Here is a 20,000-nt window from a genome sequence, read left to right as displayed (position 1 = left end):
AGAAAGTGTAAGGCTTGCTCACTGACCCAGATCTAGGACTATGGCTTACCCATCATCAGTCCCTTTAGGATCAGTTAAACTTAGCTTATCCATCATCAGTCCCTTTAGGATCAGCTAAACTTAGCTTACCCATCATCAGTCCCTTTAGGATCAGTTAAACTTAGCTTATCCATCATCAGTCCCTTTAGGATCAGTTAAACTTAGCTTATCCATCATCAGTCCCTTTAGGATCAGTTAAACTCAGCTTATCCATCATCAGTCCCTTTAGGATCAGTTAAACTCAGCTTATCCATCATCAGTCCCTTTAGGATCAGTTAAACTTCGCTTTTTAATAATCAGTCCCTTTAGGATCAGTTAAACTTAGCTTATCCATCATCAGTCCCTTTAGGATCAGTTAAACTTAGCTTATCCATCATCAGTCCCTTTAGGATCAGTTAAACTCAGCGTATTAATAATCAGTCCCTTTAGGATCAGTTAAACTTAGCGTATCCATCATCAGTCCCTTTAGGATCAGTTAAACTTAGCTTATTAATAATCAGTCCCTTTAGGATCAGTTAAACTTCGCTTTTTAATAATCAGTCCCTTTAGGATCAGTTAAACTTAGCTTATTAATAATCAGTCCCTTTAGGATCAGTTAAACTCAGTTTATCCATCATCAGTCCCTTTAGGATCAGTTAAACTCAGCGTATCCATCATCAGTCCCTTTAGGATCAGTTAAACTCAGCGTATTAATAATCAGTCCCTTTAGGATCAGTTAACTCAGCGTATCCATCATCAGTCCCTTTAGGATCAGTTAAACTCAGCGTATTAATAATCAGTCCCTTTAGGATCAGTTAAACTCAGCGTATCCATCATCAGTCCCTTTAGGATCAGTTAAACTCAGTTTGTCATGTTGCATACTGTAGCAACCTGAAGACCACAGAGGGCCAGCTCTCAGAGACATGTGTCTGACCAGGTGAATGTTTAACCACCAGACACAGAGACAGAACAGGAGATAATGCCTGTCTACATATCATTGTGCAATGATAAGCAGTCATGACGTCTTTGATAGTGACATGACGTTATATGCAGGTTCACAGGTGTTGCACACAAAGCTTGAGCAGGCTGTTGTAGGTTCATTCACTTCTCTTGTAATGTCTGTCACAATAGGCAGAAGGCACTGAGGATAATACTGTGTGGCGCTGCGTGTGTGTGTGTGTGTGTGTGTGTGTGTGTGTGTGTGTGTGTGTGTGTGTGTGTGTGTGTGTGTGTGTGTGTGTGTGTGTGTGTGTGTGTGTGTGTGTGTTTGGGGGGGGGGGGGGGGTTAACAGGCTAATACCTTAATTACAAAACCATCAAAGCTATAATGGCAGACAACTAAGAGTAGGTGAAGTCACTAGCTGCCAGGATCACAGTAATAGTCTATATACTATATATATATATATATATATATATATATATATATATATATATATATATATATATATATATATATATATATATATATATATATATATATATATATTATTACTGTATATATATATATCCACATCTGTCTGTACATGCACATAATGATTTTACATATCTGTAGACTAATATCTGTACATTATCCCATACCTACTTGTACTAGTTACACTGTTGGCCAGTATGACTTACTTACTACCATATTGTCTTTATACCTGTATCACTGTACATATATAATAATACAACTCTGTACATACATCTGATTAACACTATACTCAGTAGTACTAATTTATATATTTTATACCCAGTTTAATCACCTGTACATTGTATATCACTATTGCACTTTACTGTTACATTTGCTGTTACTTGCTGAACAAGGTGCCTTGCCGAACAAAGCAGTGATGTGAATTGATCACTGAATTTAATAAATTATTGTATTAGTCAATAATAAGGTTACTGAGTAGGCCAATAGCAATGAAGTGCATCCAAATATCTAGAATGGCACATAGTCCATATTCCTGTAACCATCCCCAATTGTGGGCCACCTTTAGGCTTTAACACATATGGCTGCTTCATGAATAAAATACTATTTTAACCTGAATACATACGAAATCGGACATCAATTCAACGCCCCACTTGGCGCACTGATGCGCTCTTTGCGCGCCACGGTTCTGGCCGCATATCCACCGATGGACTTTACATAAGAGTAACATGTAATAACAGTAACATGTAAATAACAACTTACCCCTGATCTGTCGTCATTTTTAAGGTCCTCGAACGTACACAGACTTCTAGTCACTCCGTTCATATTCGCGTACATAATGAAGATAAATCAATAAATATGTATAGCCTACGTTGTTCCAAATGAACCTGAACAAACCGACAGTGAAAACTCTTGTGACTCCACTCGTCCACAGTAGCTCCTGTTATCAGACTAGTTCCCTCCCCTTCCTTCCCGGTGTCGGCCCGACAGCGTAGTCTATTATGAAGGTTGGTCTCATCGGTCCCGGTCTGATTGATTGATTGATTGAAAAGTTTATTAACAGATTGCAGAATGGGTACAGTACAGTACAGCTCAATACATACAATTGTTAAGGGGATGCAGACCAGAGAAAGACTTTCGTCTTGTTTACATCAGGGTCCCCCATTTTCAATTCATCATAACATATATGACATACATGACATACAGATAGACAGTACTGCTACATCTATACATTTATGACATATCAGATTTGCAAATACAGTACTGTTTGTGATACAAAAGTGTCCAGAAAGGAGTGTATATACATTTGGCGTAAGAAACTGTACATTGGAGGAGGTTGGTTGGGTGGGGTGGGGTTGGGTGGGTTGGGTGAGGGCTGTACATTGGAGGTGGGGGGGGGGGTTGGGTAGGGGACACACACACATTTTACACTGTACATTGGAATATTGACAAAGCCTTACTTGGTCATTTACTGTACAACTAGGTTAGGACATTTGTAGGGGCCAGTTTCGAATTGCAGTCTCACGTAGATGTTTTTTGAGAGTGTTTTTGAAAGTGGGTAGTGATTCACATTCCTTTACAGCTTTACAGCTCTCATCATCACGTCAGTGGCAAAGCGCGACTTCATGAATGTGTGACTTCACCTCCCCTACATCCCATAAACCAGCATGCCCGCAAGCTCAATGAGAAAACATAAGATGCCAAATAGGGAACTATACTGTAGGCTCTTTTTCAACTACATGTATGCGCAACCTATACAGTATCGTGTGACTGACACACCGTAGCAAGAGAGACAACTCAGTTATTTATTTCAACTTGTGCTTTTTGCTGTTGTAATAATAATAGTATATATATATATATATATATATATATATATATATATATATATATATATATATATATATATATATATATATATATTTTTTTTTTGCTTCCTTTAGTTTTGTGTTTGTGTAAATTATTGTGTCTATAGTGTGTGACTAGTCTAGTGTACATTTTAAATAGATGTTATTTCTTTGTGGAGAGTGACACTTTAACGAACCTTCACTCTGTTCGTACAGTTTGAACAACACACACTATGACTAATAAGACTAAGCGCCTTGTCATCATCAATAATTCTCTAATTAAACATTGCTTTTCTTGTAACCACACACACACACACACACACACACACACACACACTTACACACACTTACACACACACACACACACACACTTACACACTTACACACACACACACACACACACACACACACACACACACACACACACACACACACACACACACACACACACACACACACACACACACACACACACACACACACACACACACACACACACACACACACACACACACACACACACACACACACACATTGATTGATTGATTGAAAACTTTATTAACAGATTGCAGAATGGGTACAGTACAGTACAGCTCAATACATACAATTGTTAAGGGGATGCAGACCAGAGAAAGACTTTCGTCTTGTTTACATCAGGGTCCCCCATTTTCAATTCATCGTAACATACATGACATACAGATAGACAGTACTGCTACATCTATACATTTATGACATACCAGATTTGCAAATACAGTACTGTTTGTGATACAAAAAGAGTCCAGAAAAAAAAAGTATATACATTTGACGTAGAAACTGTACATTGGATTGGGTAGGTGGGGGGGTGGGGGGTGGGTAGGAGTGGGGGGGGGGGGGGGGGGGGGGGGGGGGGGGGGTTGGGTAGGAGAGGTGGGTGGGGGACACTGTACAACTGTACAAACAAAACTGTACATTGGAATATTGACAAGACCATACTTGGTAATTTACTGTACATTGGAGGGGGTTGTGTTAGGAAATTTACAGGGGCCAGTTTCGAATTGCAGTCTCCCGTAGGTGTTTTTGAAAGTGGGTAGTGATTCACATTCCTTTACAGCTTAGGGTAGGGCGTTCCACATTGATGTGGCATAATTGCGAAATGTGTTTAGTCCCTTGTTTGAGCCATCTGGGTTTAACATGATTTGTGGAGCTCCCTCTGGTGTTGTGATCGTGGTATTCACTGACCTTTGGGAAGTATTTTGACATGTACATGGGTACCGTGGTCGTGTAGTGTATCTTGTAGATCAGGCCCATTGCAAGTTGCTGTACTCTGTCGTCTACTCTAAGCCATCCTAGGTTGTCAAAGTGGGCAGGGGTGAGGTGGGTTCTAGGAGTAAGGTCAAGCAGTAGTCTGACCAGTTTGTTTTGAGATGTTTGTAATTTTGTTTTTAGCGCCTTTGAGGTGCTTTGGTACCATGAGGTGCAGGCATAGTCGTAGTACCCTTGAATGAGTGCTCCTGCCAGAGTCTTCAGGGTATTCTTGTTTACCAGTGAGGAGATCCGGTACAAGAATCGAGTTCGTTGGTTGACTTTTTTTTATTACATTGGATGCCATTTTGTCACAGGAAAGATTTGCCTCTAGGATGGAACCCAGGTAGGTAATATCTTCTTTCCTTGTGACAATATTGTCACCCACTGTAACTGAGAAGCCGTCGGTCTTGCTGAGTTTGTTATTTGAACCGAAGAGAATGGACTCTGTTTTGCCCATGTGTAATGATAGTTTGTTATCAGCGAGCCATATGCAGATTTTGCCTAGTTCTGAGCTGAGGGTTTTTTCAACCTGTAACTTGTTCTTGTCAGAGACCAGCAGGGCTGAGTCGTCCGCAAACAGGAACAAGTTGCAGTCACAAGCTGACGACATGTCATTTGCATAAATTAGGAACAGTAGCGGACCTAGTATGCTTCCTTGTGGAACACCACAGCTTACTGTGAGGGGGGGGGGATAGGGTACCGTTTACCTCCACCATCTGCTCTCTCCCCTCCAGGTAGGAGCATCCAGCTCACTGATAGACTATCAAAACCAATTTCTTTTAGCTTGTCAATCAGAATGGTGTGATTGACAGTGTCGAAGGCCTTTTGTAGGTCCAGCATGACCATGCCGCAGTATTTGCCCGCGTCCACCTCTTGTTTGATGTGGTCGTTTAAATAGAGAAGGCATGTGTCAGTGGAGTGGGATGTTCTGAAGCCAGATTGGAATTCGTAGATTAGATTTTCTTCCGCGAGGTATTTTTCGACCTGTTCGTATACAATTTTTTCCATGACTTTCGAGATGGAGGTAAGGATAGAAACAGGGCGGTAGTTGCCTGGGTCTTATTTACTGCCTTTTTTGTGCAGAGGGGTCACTCTCGCAATTTTGAAGTCCTTGGGGACGTGTCCCTGTTTTATGGAGAGGTTTATTATGTGTGTGATGACTGGGGTGATGGCGGCTGCTGAGTCTCTGAGGAATTTGGAGGGGATGTTGTCATGGCCAGTGGCCTTGTTAGGTTGGAGGGCGCTCAGTTTTTTGAGTACCTCATCTGTTGTTACCATTTCCAGTTTGAAGGCGTCTTTGTGGACCCCTAGGTTCTTGTAGTATGCTACTATGTGTTCTACCCCATAATGGCCTGAGTGGGAGGGTAGTTTGTTTACCAGTGTTGTGGCTATGTTTGTGAAGAAACTATTTAAGTAATTGGCTACATCCAGCTTTTCTGTGACACACACACACACACACACGCGCGTGCGTGTGCGCGCGCACAGACACACAGAGTTGCAATAGTCCAGGCGGGAGGAGATGAAGGCGTGTATGAGGGATTCAGCAGCAGGGGGGGAGAGGCAGTGACGGATTTTTGCAATGTTGCAGAGGTGAAAGTATGATATTTTTATGATGGAGCGGACGTGGGGGTCAAATGAGAGGGTGGGGTCAAGGAGGACACCAAGGTTTCGGACTAGGGGGGGGGGGGGTGATGGTGGAGTCATTGATGGTGAGTGTGATGGGTCCATATATACATATATATACTGTAGATATAGATATATATTGATATTGAATAAATAGTGTTGAAGGCAGAGGTTCTGTGTAGGATTGTTAGTAACTGTCTAACTGCATATATAACTGTTTACACTAGAGGGCGCTCTAGGCGGAGACACTTAGGAACACTGCCAGGTGGCGAGTATAAATAGTGGTGTCTCCTCCCACTTCTTTCTCTTCCCCCCAGTCTCTCAGTGAGAGAAGACCTGTAGTGTTACTGCTCTGCCATGTGAATAATAAACCACACCAGTTAAGGCTCAAGATAGAAACCATGCATCTTGACCACATTATTGTCGCCCTATAGCCGAATTCTGTTAACAAATAGGACAAAAAACGAAATAGTGACCATGTTTTTAAACTGTCCATATAGTGAGGTATTGATTTTTAGCGGGACTTGAAGATCATTCCAAGAAGCCGGGGCATTAAAATAAAAGGGTGACTTTCAGTCTGCACTCTGGAGACCTTAAGCATAAGTCATGTGAGCGTGTCAGATAGGGTCCATAGTTCCAATCTAGCAATATTGTGATATAAGGTGGTACTTTCCCAGCAATGGCCTTAAAGATAAACAGATACCAATGTTTATTTTGCCTCTCTGCCAGATAAGACTAACCCGCTTTATCATACAGGATGCAGTGGTGAGGATCATATCTATCACCATGTAATCAATCTGAGAGCAGAATGATAGACTGTCTAGGGGTTTAAGAGTGGAAGGAGTGGCATTTCTATAAATCACATCTCCATAATCCAACACTGATGGGAAAACTGCTTCAACAACCATTTTCCTGCTAATCATAGGGCAGCTGGTTCTATCGTGACAGAATGCATTATTATAAGAGACAGACATGAGATTAGCGCTATGATACTGTATATAACCAGAGCAACATGCAGAATCAGTGCTGATCCAGACATGAGATTAGCTGTGATATATAACCAGAGCAACATGCAGAATCAGTGCTGATCCAGACATGAGATACTTTGGGGTATTTTGGGGTATACTTTGGGGTATTTTGGGGTATTTTCTGGTATTTTCTGGTACTTTGGGGTATACTTTGCGGTATTTTGGGGTACTTTGGGGTATTATGGGGTATTTTCTGGTATTTTCTGGTACTTTGGGGTATACTTTGGGGTATTTTGGGGTACTTTGGGGTATTTTGGGGTACTTTGGGGGTATTTTGGGGTATTTCCTGGTATTTTGGGGTATTTTGGGGTATTTTCTGGTACTTTGGGGTATTTGGGGTATACTTTGGGGTATTTTGGGGTATTTTCTGGTATTTTGGGGTATACTTTGGGGTATTTTGGGGTATTTTCTGGTTACTTTGGGGGTGATTAGTAGGACCCATTAGGCTGTGATATATACCAGAGCAACATGCAGAATCAGTCCTGATCCAGACATGAGATTAGCTGTGATATATAACCAGAGCAACATGCAGAATCAGTGCTGATCCAGACATGAGATTAGCTGTGATTATAAACCAGAGGGCTAGATCCACAAAGAATGGATTGCACGGAGCAAGTTGCACCCTTACTTACAATTCATTATGAATTGAAAATGGGGGACCCTGATGTAAACAAGACGAAAGTCTTTCTCTGGTCTGCATCCCCTTAACAATTGTGTGTATTGAGCCATACTGTATTTGACCCATTCTGCAATCTGTTAATAAAACTTTCATTCAATTAATCAATCTGCACGGTGATTGATTGAATGAAAATGTTATTAACAGATTGCAGAATGTGTACAATTAGCAGCAAACAGCTGAGCATGACATAGGCTACACACACAGAACAGACACATACCACACACACACACACACACACACACACACACACACACACACACACACACACACACACACACACACACACACACACACACACACACACACACACACACACACACACACACACACACACACACACACACACACACACACACACACACACACACACACACACACACACACACACACACACACACACACACATCATCATTTTAATGAACGTCTCATAAATCCTGCCATGTCATGCTGGGGTATGTACCAGATACCAGCCTCTATGTTTTACGTCAGTCGATCTGCTGTGCTCAGGCAGACAGGCTGATCTAGACGCTAGCTAGTTTTATGAGAAATTAAGTTAGTCATGTGGTCTGTATGTCACTTTCTATACACCCATCTGTTTTTACATGTCTGAGAAGATGGAACGAGTTGGAGACCTGTCTTCTACCTTTCTTTGTGATCACAGTTGTTTGAAGATATCCTCTGAATCGAACCACGGTCTCTTAGGAATTAATGGAAATGGTCAAGGCGTGAAAGATGTGTGACAGAGTGATACAATAACAACACCTTGTGACCATGATGTCATTATTATTACTGAAGGAAATAGTCATAGATGTTATGGTTCAGCCTAGTAGACATCATAAGGCAAGGTCAAATTCCCCTGAATGATGGCATACCTTCCTCTCCCCCTCCTCCTCGTAGCATTTGATCAGATTTAGCCTAAATGCCTCTCCTCATGATTACACTATTACTTCTGACGTTAAATTGAACCTACCTAATTAAAGCCCCAATCAGGGATTTCTTTGACCATATACAAATGTGGGGTACATTCACATACATTCTTGAAGAGTTTGATCTCTAATGGAAAATATATAAAAATAGGCTAACAGGTTTTTTGGAATGAACTTCCCACCACAGTCATGGACAGCCGAAACACACCCAATTTTCCGCCCGTTGACTAATAACACACTCCTTCAATCAATAGCTGAAATTAAAAATTATTATAATAATAATACAATAAAAAAAAAGATGTCTATACTACTGTGCGCTCAAGACTGTAGCACTCAGGTTCAACACTGTTTGACAAACAATCTTCCTGACCCTTAGCTGCCAGAGTTGTGCCCTTCCTGGACAAACAATCTTCCTGACCCTTAGCTGCCAGAGTTGTGCCCTTCCTGCTGACTTGTTACAGAACTTGTAAGTCACTTTAGATAAAAGCGTCAGCCAAATTGACTAAATGTAAATGTAAAATGTAAAGTAGAAAACAGATATTTTACTCCAATGTAAACACATCTTTTACAGCCACAAAATACAACAAATACAATTAAAACCCTGTATTGATCTTGTCTAGTGTTAGTCCTGTAAGCTCAGTCAATCAACTAGATTAGAGAATAAAAATGTGTTTCCATTACTATTTTTATTTATCTTTTTTTGTTACCCATTTGTCTACATTTGGATCACTGGCCTTTAGAGAACATTATAGAAGTTATGATCTAAACCTTTACCTTCACACTTTTACAAAAAAAACACTGACATTTGGTCATTAACATTTTCACATGAAAAAACACGTAGATCCACCCCCTTGATCCCCCATCCTATGGAGCTAGCTTGCGTATGGTTTGACGTGCCCGGCTAACAGATACTGCAATCCATATGTAAACATTCCACAGTGTCAAAACCCTAACACACCCAGGGGTTGCCAAATATTATTTCATAAGTCTTGCTTAGTAGGAAAATGAGCATGGTGTGGAAACGCGATCCCACCCACAGTAAATATGCAGTCATTAAATCCTTGAGAAACAGGTGTTAATGTATTTCCAGTACTGAGCAGATCTGGCCATACCAGTTCGAAACTGTAGCGACCTGAAACATACTAGTGGCTCTGTGTCTATGCGATGCAGTGGTCAAATAAAGAATGGATAAACTATGAGCTAAAATTCCTGATCACAGTCACTTTTTATTAATTTATATATTTTCATTTTATTGTGTGTCCATTTTATATCTATCTATTTTACGTTTGTCAACTGTAATGTTTGACTGATGAGATCTATCTATCTATCTAAGTTACTGTGATCATCTATCTATCTATCTATCTATCTATCTATCTATCTATCTATCTATCTATCTATCTATCTATCTATCTATCTATCTATCTATCTATCTATCTATCTATCTATCTATCTATCTATCTATCTATCTATCTATCTATCTATCTATCTATCTATCTATCTATCTATCTATCTATCTATCTATCTATCTATCTATCTATCTATCTATCTATCTATCTATCTATCTATCTATCTATCTATCTATCTATCTATCTATCTATCTATCTATCTATCTATCTATCTATCTATCTATCTATCTATCTATCTATCTATCTATCTATCTATCTATCTATCTATCTATCTATCTATCTATCTATCTATCTATCTATCTATCTATCTATCTATCTATCTATCTATCTATCTATCTATCTATCTATCTATCTATCTATCTATCTATCTATCTATCTATCTATCTATCTATCTATCTATCTATCTATCTATCTATCTATCTATCTATCTATCTATCTATCTATCTATCTATCTATCTATCTATCTATCTATCTATCTATCTATCTATCTATCTATCTATCTATCTATCTATCTATCTATCTATCTATCTATCTATCTATCTATCTATCTATCTATCTATCTATCTATCTATCTATCTATCTATCTATCTATCTATCTATCTATCTATCTATCTATCTATCTATCTATCTATCTATCTAACACCAACTACCACCAACATAATGTTAAAACGTCACATGTCATGTTTTATTTTGTGCCATTTCCTCAATAACATCCTATTTTCCAGTGTTGAGCATCAAGTCTATAGCATCACTATACTATGAATTCCAAACCTGAAGGTTTCTATCAGTTTATATATGTGGGTAAATCTTTCCTCAAATAAACAGGTGGGTAAACAGAGTTTAGGAGGGTTTACTGAGGTATAATAGATGATGGATGCGGATGTGAGATGATCATCATCAAACCTTTATTTACATACTGTACTCATGGGATCATTGAGGTTGCCCTCATTTCAATGATTAAACAGACACAATTAAAATAGTAACACAACAAGATGAAAACAAAGCTAAAAACAGGAGAAATCACCTAAAATACAAGATAAAAACTAAATAAATCAGCTAAAACAGTTAGAGACTGTGATTATGGCCTTGAACTGTGCATTGTTTGGAAGAGTATTGATGTTTAAAGTGCGTTGAATGATGTTCCATGAGTCAGGAGCGTCAACAGAAGGCAGACCTTCCGAGCCCAGAACGAGCTTGAGGGACCTTGAGTCATGCCATTTGAATGAGTCAAATAGGATCCAAAGTTCCAAATCAGCGACATTGTGATGTGTGCCAAAAAGGTGAGGTGTGCCAACAAGGTGAGCTGTGCCAAGAAGGTGAGCTGTGCCAACAAGGTGAGCTGTGCCAACAAGGTGAGCTGTGCCAAAAGGGGTGAGCTGTGCCAACACATCTGTTTCAAAAGGAAAGGCTTTGAAGTTGAGCAACAGGGAAGTCGTGAAAAAGCTTTTCCCCCTGCAGTAGCTCACTTGCACAATAGCAACACAGAAGGCATGTTCACGTGTGCCAGGAAAGGAGAGAAACACAGACAGTTCTGGAGAACTGCCATCCTGGTGATAGTGATAGTTGTTGATAAAGGGAGGTAAAGATAAAGGTCTTCTGCTCTTTCATGGCAAGTGTCTTCCATTAAAAGTAAATCAAAATGGAATTCAGACTCATAATTAAAAACAAGATTTAAAGCAGCATGAGTAAATATTAATAATATTTTTTAAGGATCAGACTTGCAATTTTCAAATAGACTACTCTGCTGCGTCAGAGTTTAAAGGGTAACTACGCCCAATTTCAGAATTTATACATGTTATTCCTTTGGTCTACAACAGTCCAAACATATTAACTCTCTCCAAAATCCAAAAACTAGAGTGCTAAATCTCAGATTTGTGATCAGGTCTTCAGGTATACATTCTGAAGCTGTTCCACAGACAATGAATTGGGAAAGGTGGTATACTGTAGATAACACTGAGAGCACACAGAGTCCAGAAAATCAGTTCCCCATTCATTGTCTATGGAGCAGCTCCAGACTCTATACCTGATGACATCACAAGTTCGAGTCTGGCTTCCTGAGACTGAGAGAGTAGCGCAGTTTATCAGTGAGCTGGATGCAATCCTACTTTGAGGGGAGAGAACAGATGGTGGAGGTAAACGGTACTCTACCCCCCCCCCATCACAGTGAGCTGTGGTGTTCCACAAGGAAGTATACTAGGACCGCTACTGTTCCTAATTTATGCAAATGACATGTCGTCAGCTTGTGACTGCAACTTGTTCTTGTTCGCGGACGACTCAGCCCTGCTGGTCTCTGACAAGAACAAGTTACAGGTTGAAAAAACCCTCAGCTCTGAACTCGGCAGAATCTGCACCTGGCTCGCTGATAACAAACTATCATTACACCTGGGTAAAACAGAGTCCATTCTCTTCGGATCAAATAACAAACTCAGCAAGACCGACGGCTTCTCAGTTACAGTGGGTGACAATATTGTCACAAGGAAAGATGAAATTACATACCTAGGTTCCATCCTAGAGGCAAATCTTTCCTGTGACAAAATGGCATCCAAGGTAATAAAAAAAGTCAACCAACGAACTAGATTCTTGTACCGGATCTCCTCTCTGGTAAACAAGATAACCCTGAAGACTCTGGCAGGAGCACTCATTCAAGGTGTTGAGTTTATGTTATATATGATTGCATGTAACTGCTTAACTGTTCCACAAGAGGGCGCTATAGGCGCAAGGAGACGTAGCTATTGTAGCTGATGTCAGGTAAGAGGGTATATAAGGGATTGTTCCCTCCCCCTCGATCTCTTTCCCATCTTCCTCATCTACCTCTCACAGAGAGAGAAGGTCTCATGGTGCATATACAATGTGAAATAAACCATGCCGATTAAAGGCTAAAGAAGGACCTTGTCGTCATGAACCTATTATTGTTGCTCCCCAGGTGACTCTGTCAACAGGTTATGGGCCCAGATCACGGAAGAGCGAAATAATAAGGGTAGCTAGTTTAGCTGAAAGTATAGGCTAGGTTAGCAGCGGGAGCACCGCGTGGCTAAGGCTAGGCTAACACGAGCTAAAGCTACGCCTTCCATCAAAAAGAGGATGGCGACAAGAGGAAGGAGCAAATGGCCCTAGTTTAACGGAAGGGCAGAAGACTATGAACTATGGGAAGAGCGAATGTTGTGCTGCATGCACGGAATGGGACTGAAGACAACGATCTTGACGGCCCCCACGGGAGAAGTAACGGCGGAAGCGCAAGTCCAGGATATCAAGCAAAATGCCGACGCATACTGCGAGTTAGCACCACTCCTAGACGACACAAGCTTGGGGCTGATATTCCGCGACACAAAGGACAAAGGCAGAGAGAGCCTAAAAGTGTTGAGAGAACACTACATCGGCAGGGGAAGACCCCGGATCGTATCCCTCTATATAACACTGACCGCGCTGAAGAAAGCAAACAGAGACTGTGACTGAATACATCATCAGGGCTGAACAAATCATCGCAGCGCTTAAGAGTGCAGGAGAAGTACCGAGCGTCGGATTAATGATGGCGATGGTTATGAGAGGACTACCGGAGATGTATAAACCATTCACACTGTTGGTGACACACGGTTCAGCAGACATGTCGCTGGGGGAGTTCAAGGCAGGTGAACACCAGAAAAGCTGCTGGCCCAGATGGAATAACAGGACGCAAACTTAAGTCCTGTGCTAACCAACTAGCCCCTGTGTTCACCGCCATATTTAATTGATCTCTGGCAGAGTCAGTGGTCCCTGCCTGCTTCAAGATGTCTACCATCATCCCTGTACCAAAGAAACCCTCCCCAACAGGTCTCAATGACTACAGACCGGTGGCACTCACCTCTGTGGCCATGAAATGTTTCGAGAGGCTGGTCAAGGATCACATTTGTGCCTCCCTCCCCAGTGATATGGACCCTATGCAATTTGCATACAGGCCAAACAGGTCCACTGATGATGCGGTCTCCCAAGTACTGCACAGCACCCTCTCTCACCTGGACCGACAGAAGGGGGGCTATGTGAGACTGTTGTTCATTGACTACAGCTCAGCGTTCAACACCATAGTCCCCACCAGACTGGTGGACAAGCTGATCGAGCTGGGTCTGAGCTCCGCTCTGAGCGCCTGGATACTGGACTTTCTGAGCGAAAGGCCCCAGGCGGTCAGGGTGGGGGATCAGACCTCCAACACCATCACCCTGAGCATCGGGTCCCCCCAGGGCTGTGTTCTGAGCCCCCTGCTGTACTCACTATACACACACAACTGTGTGGCCAAGTTCAGCTCCAACTCCATAGTGAAGTTTGCGGACGACACAGTGGTGGTGGGGCTGATCTCGGACAACGACGAGAAGGCTTACCGGGAGGAGGTTGAGGTACTGGAACACTGGTGCCAGGACAACAGCCTGCTTATGAACATTGGTAAAACCAAGGAGCTGATCGTGGATTTTAGGAGGAGACAGCAGGAGATTCAAGTACCTGGGGGTCCACATCTCAGAGGACCTGACATGGACAACACACATAGACTCAGTCATAAAAAAGGCGAAGCAGCGCCTCTACCACCTAAGACAGTTAAGGAAGTTCAGAGTATCTGGTAAGATACTCCAGTCCTTCTACTCCGGAGCTGTAGAGAGCATCTTGACTGGAAACATCACTGCCTGGTATGGCAACAGCACGGCACAGGACAAGAAGGCCCTACATAGAGTGGTGCGCTCAGCCGAGCGTACCACGGGTATTGCACTACCAACCCTGCAGGTCCTATACAACAAGAGGTGCAAATCCAGAGCCTGCAGGATAATGAAAGACCCTCACCACCCCAACAACAGCCTGTTCATGCTGCTGCGGTCAGGCAAACGCCTGCGAGCACCAGTAACGAGGACAGAGAGACTTCGGCTCAGCTTCTCCCCCCAGGCCATCAGAGCCTTGAACACTGAACTCTCCACGCACAAGCACACATGAGCACACACACAACACACACACTGTACACGCTCACACACTAGCAGCCACTTTAACATGAGCACACACACACTCGCTGCACACGCTCACACTATGGACACTTTACAGAAGGAAAGGTCACTTTAAGAATAGTATAGCTTGAGATTGTAAAATATAGCATTGTATAGCAGTGTACATAAAGACCCAATGCCTCATCCGTAGCTAACAGTGTACTGCACTGCCACATGACCTAGCATGTCCTACCATGCTCTGTAAATAGCTGTACAGATACCGATATGCCTACTTTGTTTACTTGTTTATTGCACTATGTCGCTCTATTGGTTGGACTCTTATTATTATTACTTGTATTATGCACATCGTTGCGGGCGAGACCCCCCGCATTTCACTGTATACCTGTATGCCGTGACAAATAAAACTCTTGTATCTTGTAAGGCCAAGCTGCGGAACTTTGAGGCCTCAGAAGACACACACCCGGTCGCCGAGGAGGCGGGAGAGAGGGTACTGAAGGCCCGGGCGGCACCGAGAGAGAAGACCAGACCCCCGACGGAGCTGGCGTGTTGGCGATGCGGAGAAAAGGGTCACCGGAAAGCTAACTGCACAAAGACTGTTTGGTGTAGTTTCTGTGAAAGCATGGGGCACACAGACAAAGCATGCAGAAAGAAGCGTGACCAGAGCGCTCGGTACGCGCACGTGCAATATGGCGGCTGTGGACAAGATGGCGGCAACGGTGGACGTGAGGCGAGTTGAGACGACGCCTGGAGAGCAGCGGGACGAGAGGCCTTCATCTTCGGGGACGACACCCAGTCAACGCAGCAGCAGCAGGTCCAAAGGAAGGGACTGATCGTGGACACAGGTGCGTCGTCCCACATCATCAACGACAGAAACCGATTCAAGAACTTTGACAGCACCTTCAAGCCGGAGAGACACAGCATGGAGCTGGCAGACGGGAAGCGCACATTTGGGTTGGCGCAGCCAGGGGAGAGGAGACGCACAGGTATGCCTCATAAACAGTGAGGGGCGCCGGTGTAAAGTGACGTTAAAGAACGCTCTCTACATACCCTCGTTCCCATAAGAACTATTCTCTGTAAAATCTGCTACTGCAAACGGTGCCAAAGTGTTCTTCAATGAAGGTAAAGATGTCCTTGTAGAACCTGACGGTACGAGATTTAACATAGAGGTGTACAAGAGAATGTATTATCTACAAACAGAATGTAACGATAATGATATGTGTAATGTCAGTCATGATATTCAGACATGGCATGAGATCATGGGTCATTGTAATTACGAGGATATACTGAAGCTGCAGGCGGTGACAGTAGGCATGCACATTAACGGTGAAAAGCATAGACCTAACAAGGAATGTGATGTGTGTATAAAGGGGAAGGTCACTCAAACGAGGAACAGAGGTCCCACGGAAAAAGTAAAGATACCACTTGAGCTAGTTAACACAGATCTAGCCGGTCCAGTAAGAAATGAGTCCATAGGTGGCTTTAAATATGTACAGTCTTTTACAGATGTGTGTACAGGGGCAGTGTTTGTTTACTTTCTCAAAGCAAAGAGTGACACATTCCAGGCCACAGAGAAATTCCTTGCAGATGTAGCCCCTTATGGCAACATAAGATGCTTGAGGTCCGATAACGGAACCGAGTTCACAAATAGAGAGTTCCAATCACTGTTGAGAAGGAATAAGATCAGACACGAGACGTCATGTCCGTACTCCCCGCACCAGAATGGGATAGCAGAGAGGGAAGGACGCACTCTTTTCGAAATGGCTAGGTGTAAGCTAATAGATGGTAACTTACCTAAGAGTCTATGGCATTATGCGGTACAAGAAGCCGCTTACACCAGAAATCTGTGTTTTAATAAGCACACAAGCACCACCCCGTATACAGCACTGACAGGAAAAAAGTGTGATCTAGCCAGAATGCACAGAATGTGTTGCACTCAAGGCAGGTACAGTTAGCGTTCCGAGCGCTGGAACTTTATCGGCGAACATTCTCCTGTTCGAGAGCGTGCCCTTTGAGCTACTGGTACCAGTGACTAGGGGCGCCCCGACGTTTGTTATTTTGGGGAATGCCGGCTATAGATAGGACTTTTGTTTTCAATGTGGGCCCACTGTCTTTTGGTTAATTGGTTAGAGCTTTATTCATTGTGCCTTGTGTAAGTGGGAAGAGCTTTATTCATTGTGGCGACAGTGGCTCAGGAAGTAGAGCAGTCTGGCAATCCGGAGGTTCCCGGTTTGATTCCCGCTCCTCCTGGGCAGCGTGTCGATGTGTCCTTGAGCAAGACACTTAACCCCTAATTGCTCTCGATGAGCAGGTTGGTACCTTGCATGGTTGCCTCCGCCATCGGTGTGTGAATGGGTAATATGTAAGTAACAAATTGTAAAGCGCTTTGGATAAAAGCGCTATATAAAAAAGCAGCCATTTACCATTTACCATTGTGCCTTGTGTAAGTGGGAAGAGCTTTATTCATTGTGCCTTGTGTAAATATATGCCTAAGACATATAAAAGAGAGGCGTATAAATGGGATCACTGTGTGCGTGTCCGTTAATGTGTTGTCTTGTTTAACCCCTTCCTTTCGGGTAAGGTATATTATTGTTTAACCCCTTCTTACCCACAGCCTATGCATCATTGGGACAGGTCTCTGCTCGTCAACAAGGAAAGGTACTGCTTTGGGGAGAAAGAATATCATCTATCACTACTGCCACCGGGTGTGGGAGGGTGCGGGAAGTATTAGGGGAAGTGTGGGTGTGTGGGGAATTACTGCGAGTCGCCCTGGAGGGCAAGAAGGACCAGCGCACCACCCCTAGGTTAGTAAATCCTAGGCCCCCTCCACTCCCTCTGCTAAATCCCAACTCTAATACTCCTACACCGGACCCAGATCTGCTGCGTTCCCTCTACCTGGTGACAGTGTACATCTACTCTCATAAAGTAGGGATAATCCACCCTTCTACATTGGCATGGACTTCGAACAGTCTGCCAGTTGTGTAACAATATCCCAGAAGAGATATGTGGAAAAGATCCTGAAACGTTTTGACATGCAAGAATGTAGAACCAGGGAAACACCATGTGATCAAAAGCTAGACTACCAAGAGGATGCTCAGAAATTGACAGATGTACAAATGTACAGAGAAGCTGTAGGTAGCCTCATTTATTTGACAACATGTACTCGCCCTGACCTATGTTTTGTAGTGAATAAATTATCACAGAATTTTGCTGATCCCACAGAGGAGCACTGGATTACAGCAAAACATGTTTTTCGCTATCTCAAAGGCACAGCAGATAAACAGCTTTGTTTCAGAAAGAGCAGCGAGGGCTTAGGGCTTCAAGCCTATAGTGATGCAGATTGGGCGGCAGACGCCACAGCCAGAAGAAGTACCACAGGGTATTGTGTGAGTTTGGGTACAGACAGCTCACTGGTTTAATGGAAAACAAAGAAACAGCCCACAGTGGCACTGTCAACTTGTGAAGCCGAATACATGGCTCTAGCTTTGACAATACAGGAATGTATTTATCTATTAACAACTGCTCGAAGGAATGGATACCTATGTATATAAGAAAACTGTTGTTTATGAAGACAACCAGGGAGCCATTGCACTCGCTAGAAACCCTGTGTGCCGACAGAGGTGTAAACATGTGGATATAAAATATCACTTAATCAGATCTGTCATCAGAGAAGAAAGGATGACACTTGTTTACTGTCCTACAGACGACATGGTTGCAGATGCTATGACCAAGCCTGTCTCCAAACTGAAATTGAGAAGATTTGCAGAGGTCATGTTTGGTGTGTAAAATATTGCCTGTTATGTAATATTGACTGCCATATTATTTTGATGTTTTGAACTGTATTCTTTTCTTTGAAAAGTTGTTTTTGGAAAAGTTGTACAGTATACACGTCATCCATAAGTGGGAGTGTTGAGTTTATGTGTTATATATGATTGCATGTAACTGCTTAACTGTTCCACAAGAGGGCGCTATAGGCGCAAGGAGACTTAGCTATTGTAGCTGACGTCAGGTAAGAGGGTATATAAGGGATTGTTCCCTCCCCCTCGATCTCTTTCCCATCTTCCTCATCTACCTCTCACAGAGAGAGAAGGTCTCATGGTGCATATACAATGTGAAATAAACCACGCCGATTAAAGGCTAAAGAAGGACCTTGTCGTCATGAATGAATGAATGAATGAATGAAAACTTTATTTAACAGATTGCAGAATGGGTACAATACAGTACGGCTCAATACATACAATTGTTAAGGGGATGCAGACCTGAGAAAGACGTTTGTCTTGTTTCCATCAGGGTCCCCCATTTTCAATTCATATAGACATATATGACATACATGACATACAGATAGTCAGTACTGCTACATCTATACATTTATGACATACCAGATTTGCAAATACAGTACTGTTTGTAATACAGAAGGAGTCAAGAAAAGGGAGTATATACATTTGACGTAGAAACTGTACATTGAAGGAGGTTGGGTGGGGGGGGTTGGGTACATTGGGATATTGACAACCATACTGGGTAATTTACATTGGAGGTGGTTGGGGGGGGGGGGGGGGGGGGGGGGGGCACACTGTATAAACAAGTAACACTGTACATTGAGGGGGGGGGGGGGGGAGACACTGTACAAACAAACACAATTGTACATTGAACTATTGACAAAACCATACTAGGTAAATGACTGTACATTGGAGGGGGTTGGGTTAGGATATTTACAGGGGCCAGTGTTGAATTGCAGTCTCCCGTAGGTGTCCCTTGAGAGAGGTTTTGAAAGTGGGTAGTGATCCACATTCCTTTACAGCTTTGGGTAGGGCGTTCCACATTGATGTGGCATA

At 42.7% G+C, this 20,000-nt stretch overlaps 1 protein-coding gene across 1 annotated transcript in view; it reads right to left on the bottom strand.

Moving 5' to 3' along the window:
* Window positions 1-2,327, bottom strand: part of LOC311246573 (uncharacterized protein) — a gene marked incomplete at its 3' end in the record, with an annotated part of 13,460 nt that extends 11,133 nt beyond the window's left edge. Inside the window, exon 1 of the mRNA XM_084336723.1 lies at window positions 2,189-2,327. Within this exon, the coding sequence (XP_084192849.1) occupies window positions 2,189-2,263 (75 nt within the window). The 5' untranslated portion in view covers window positions 2,264-2,327. The remainder of the gene's footprint in view (window positions 1-2,188) is intronic.
* Between the last annotated feature and the right edge of the window lie 17,673 nt (window positions 2,328-20,000).

The sequence above is a fragment of the Notolepis coatsorum genome (genome assembly GCF_963971535.1).
Source record: "Notolepis coatsorum genome assembly, chromosome: 19".
Taxonomy (NCBI): Eukaryota; Metazoa; Chordata; class Actinopteri; order Aulopiformes; family Paralepididae; genus Notolepis; species Notolepis coatsorum.
Note: the sequence above shows the minus strand (reverse complement) of the source record. Positions and strands in the feature narration are given on the sequence as shown.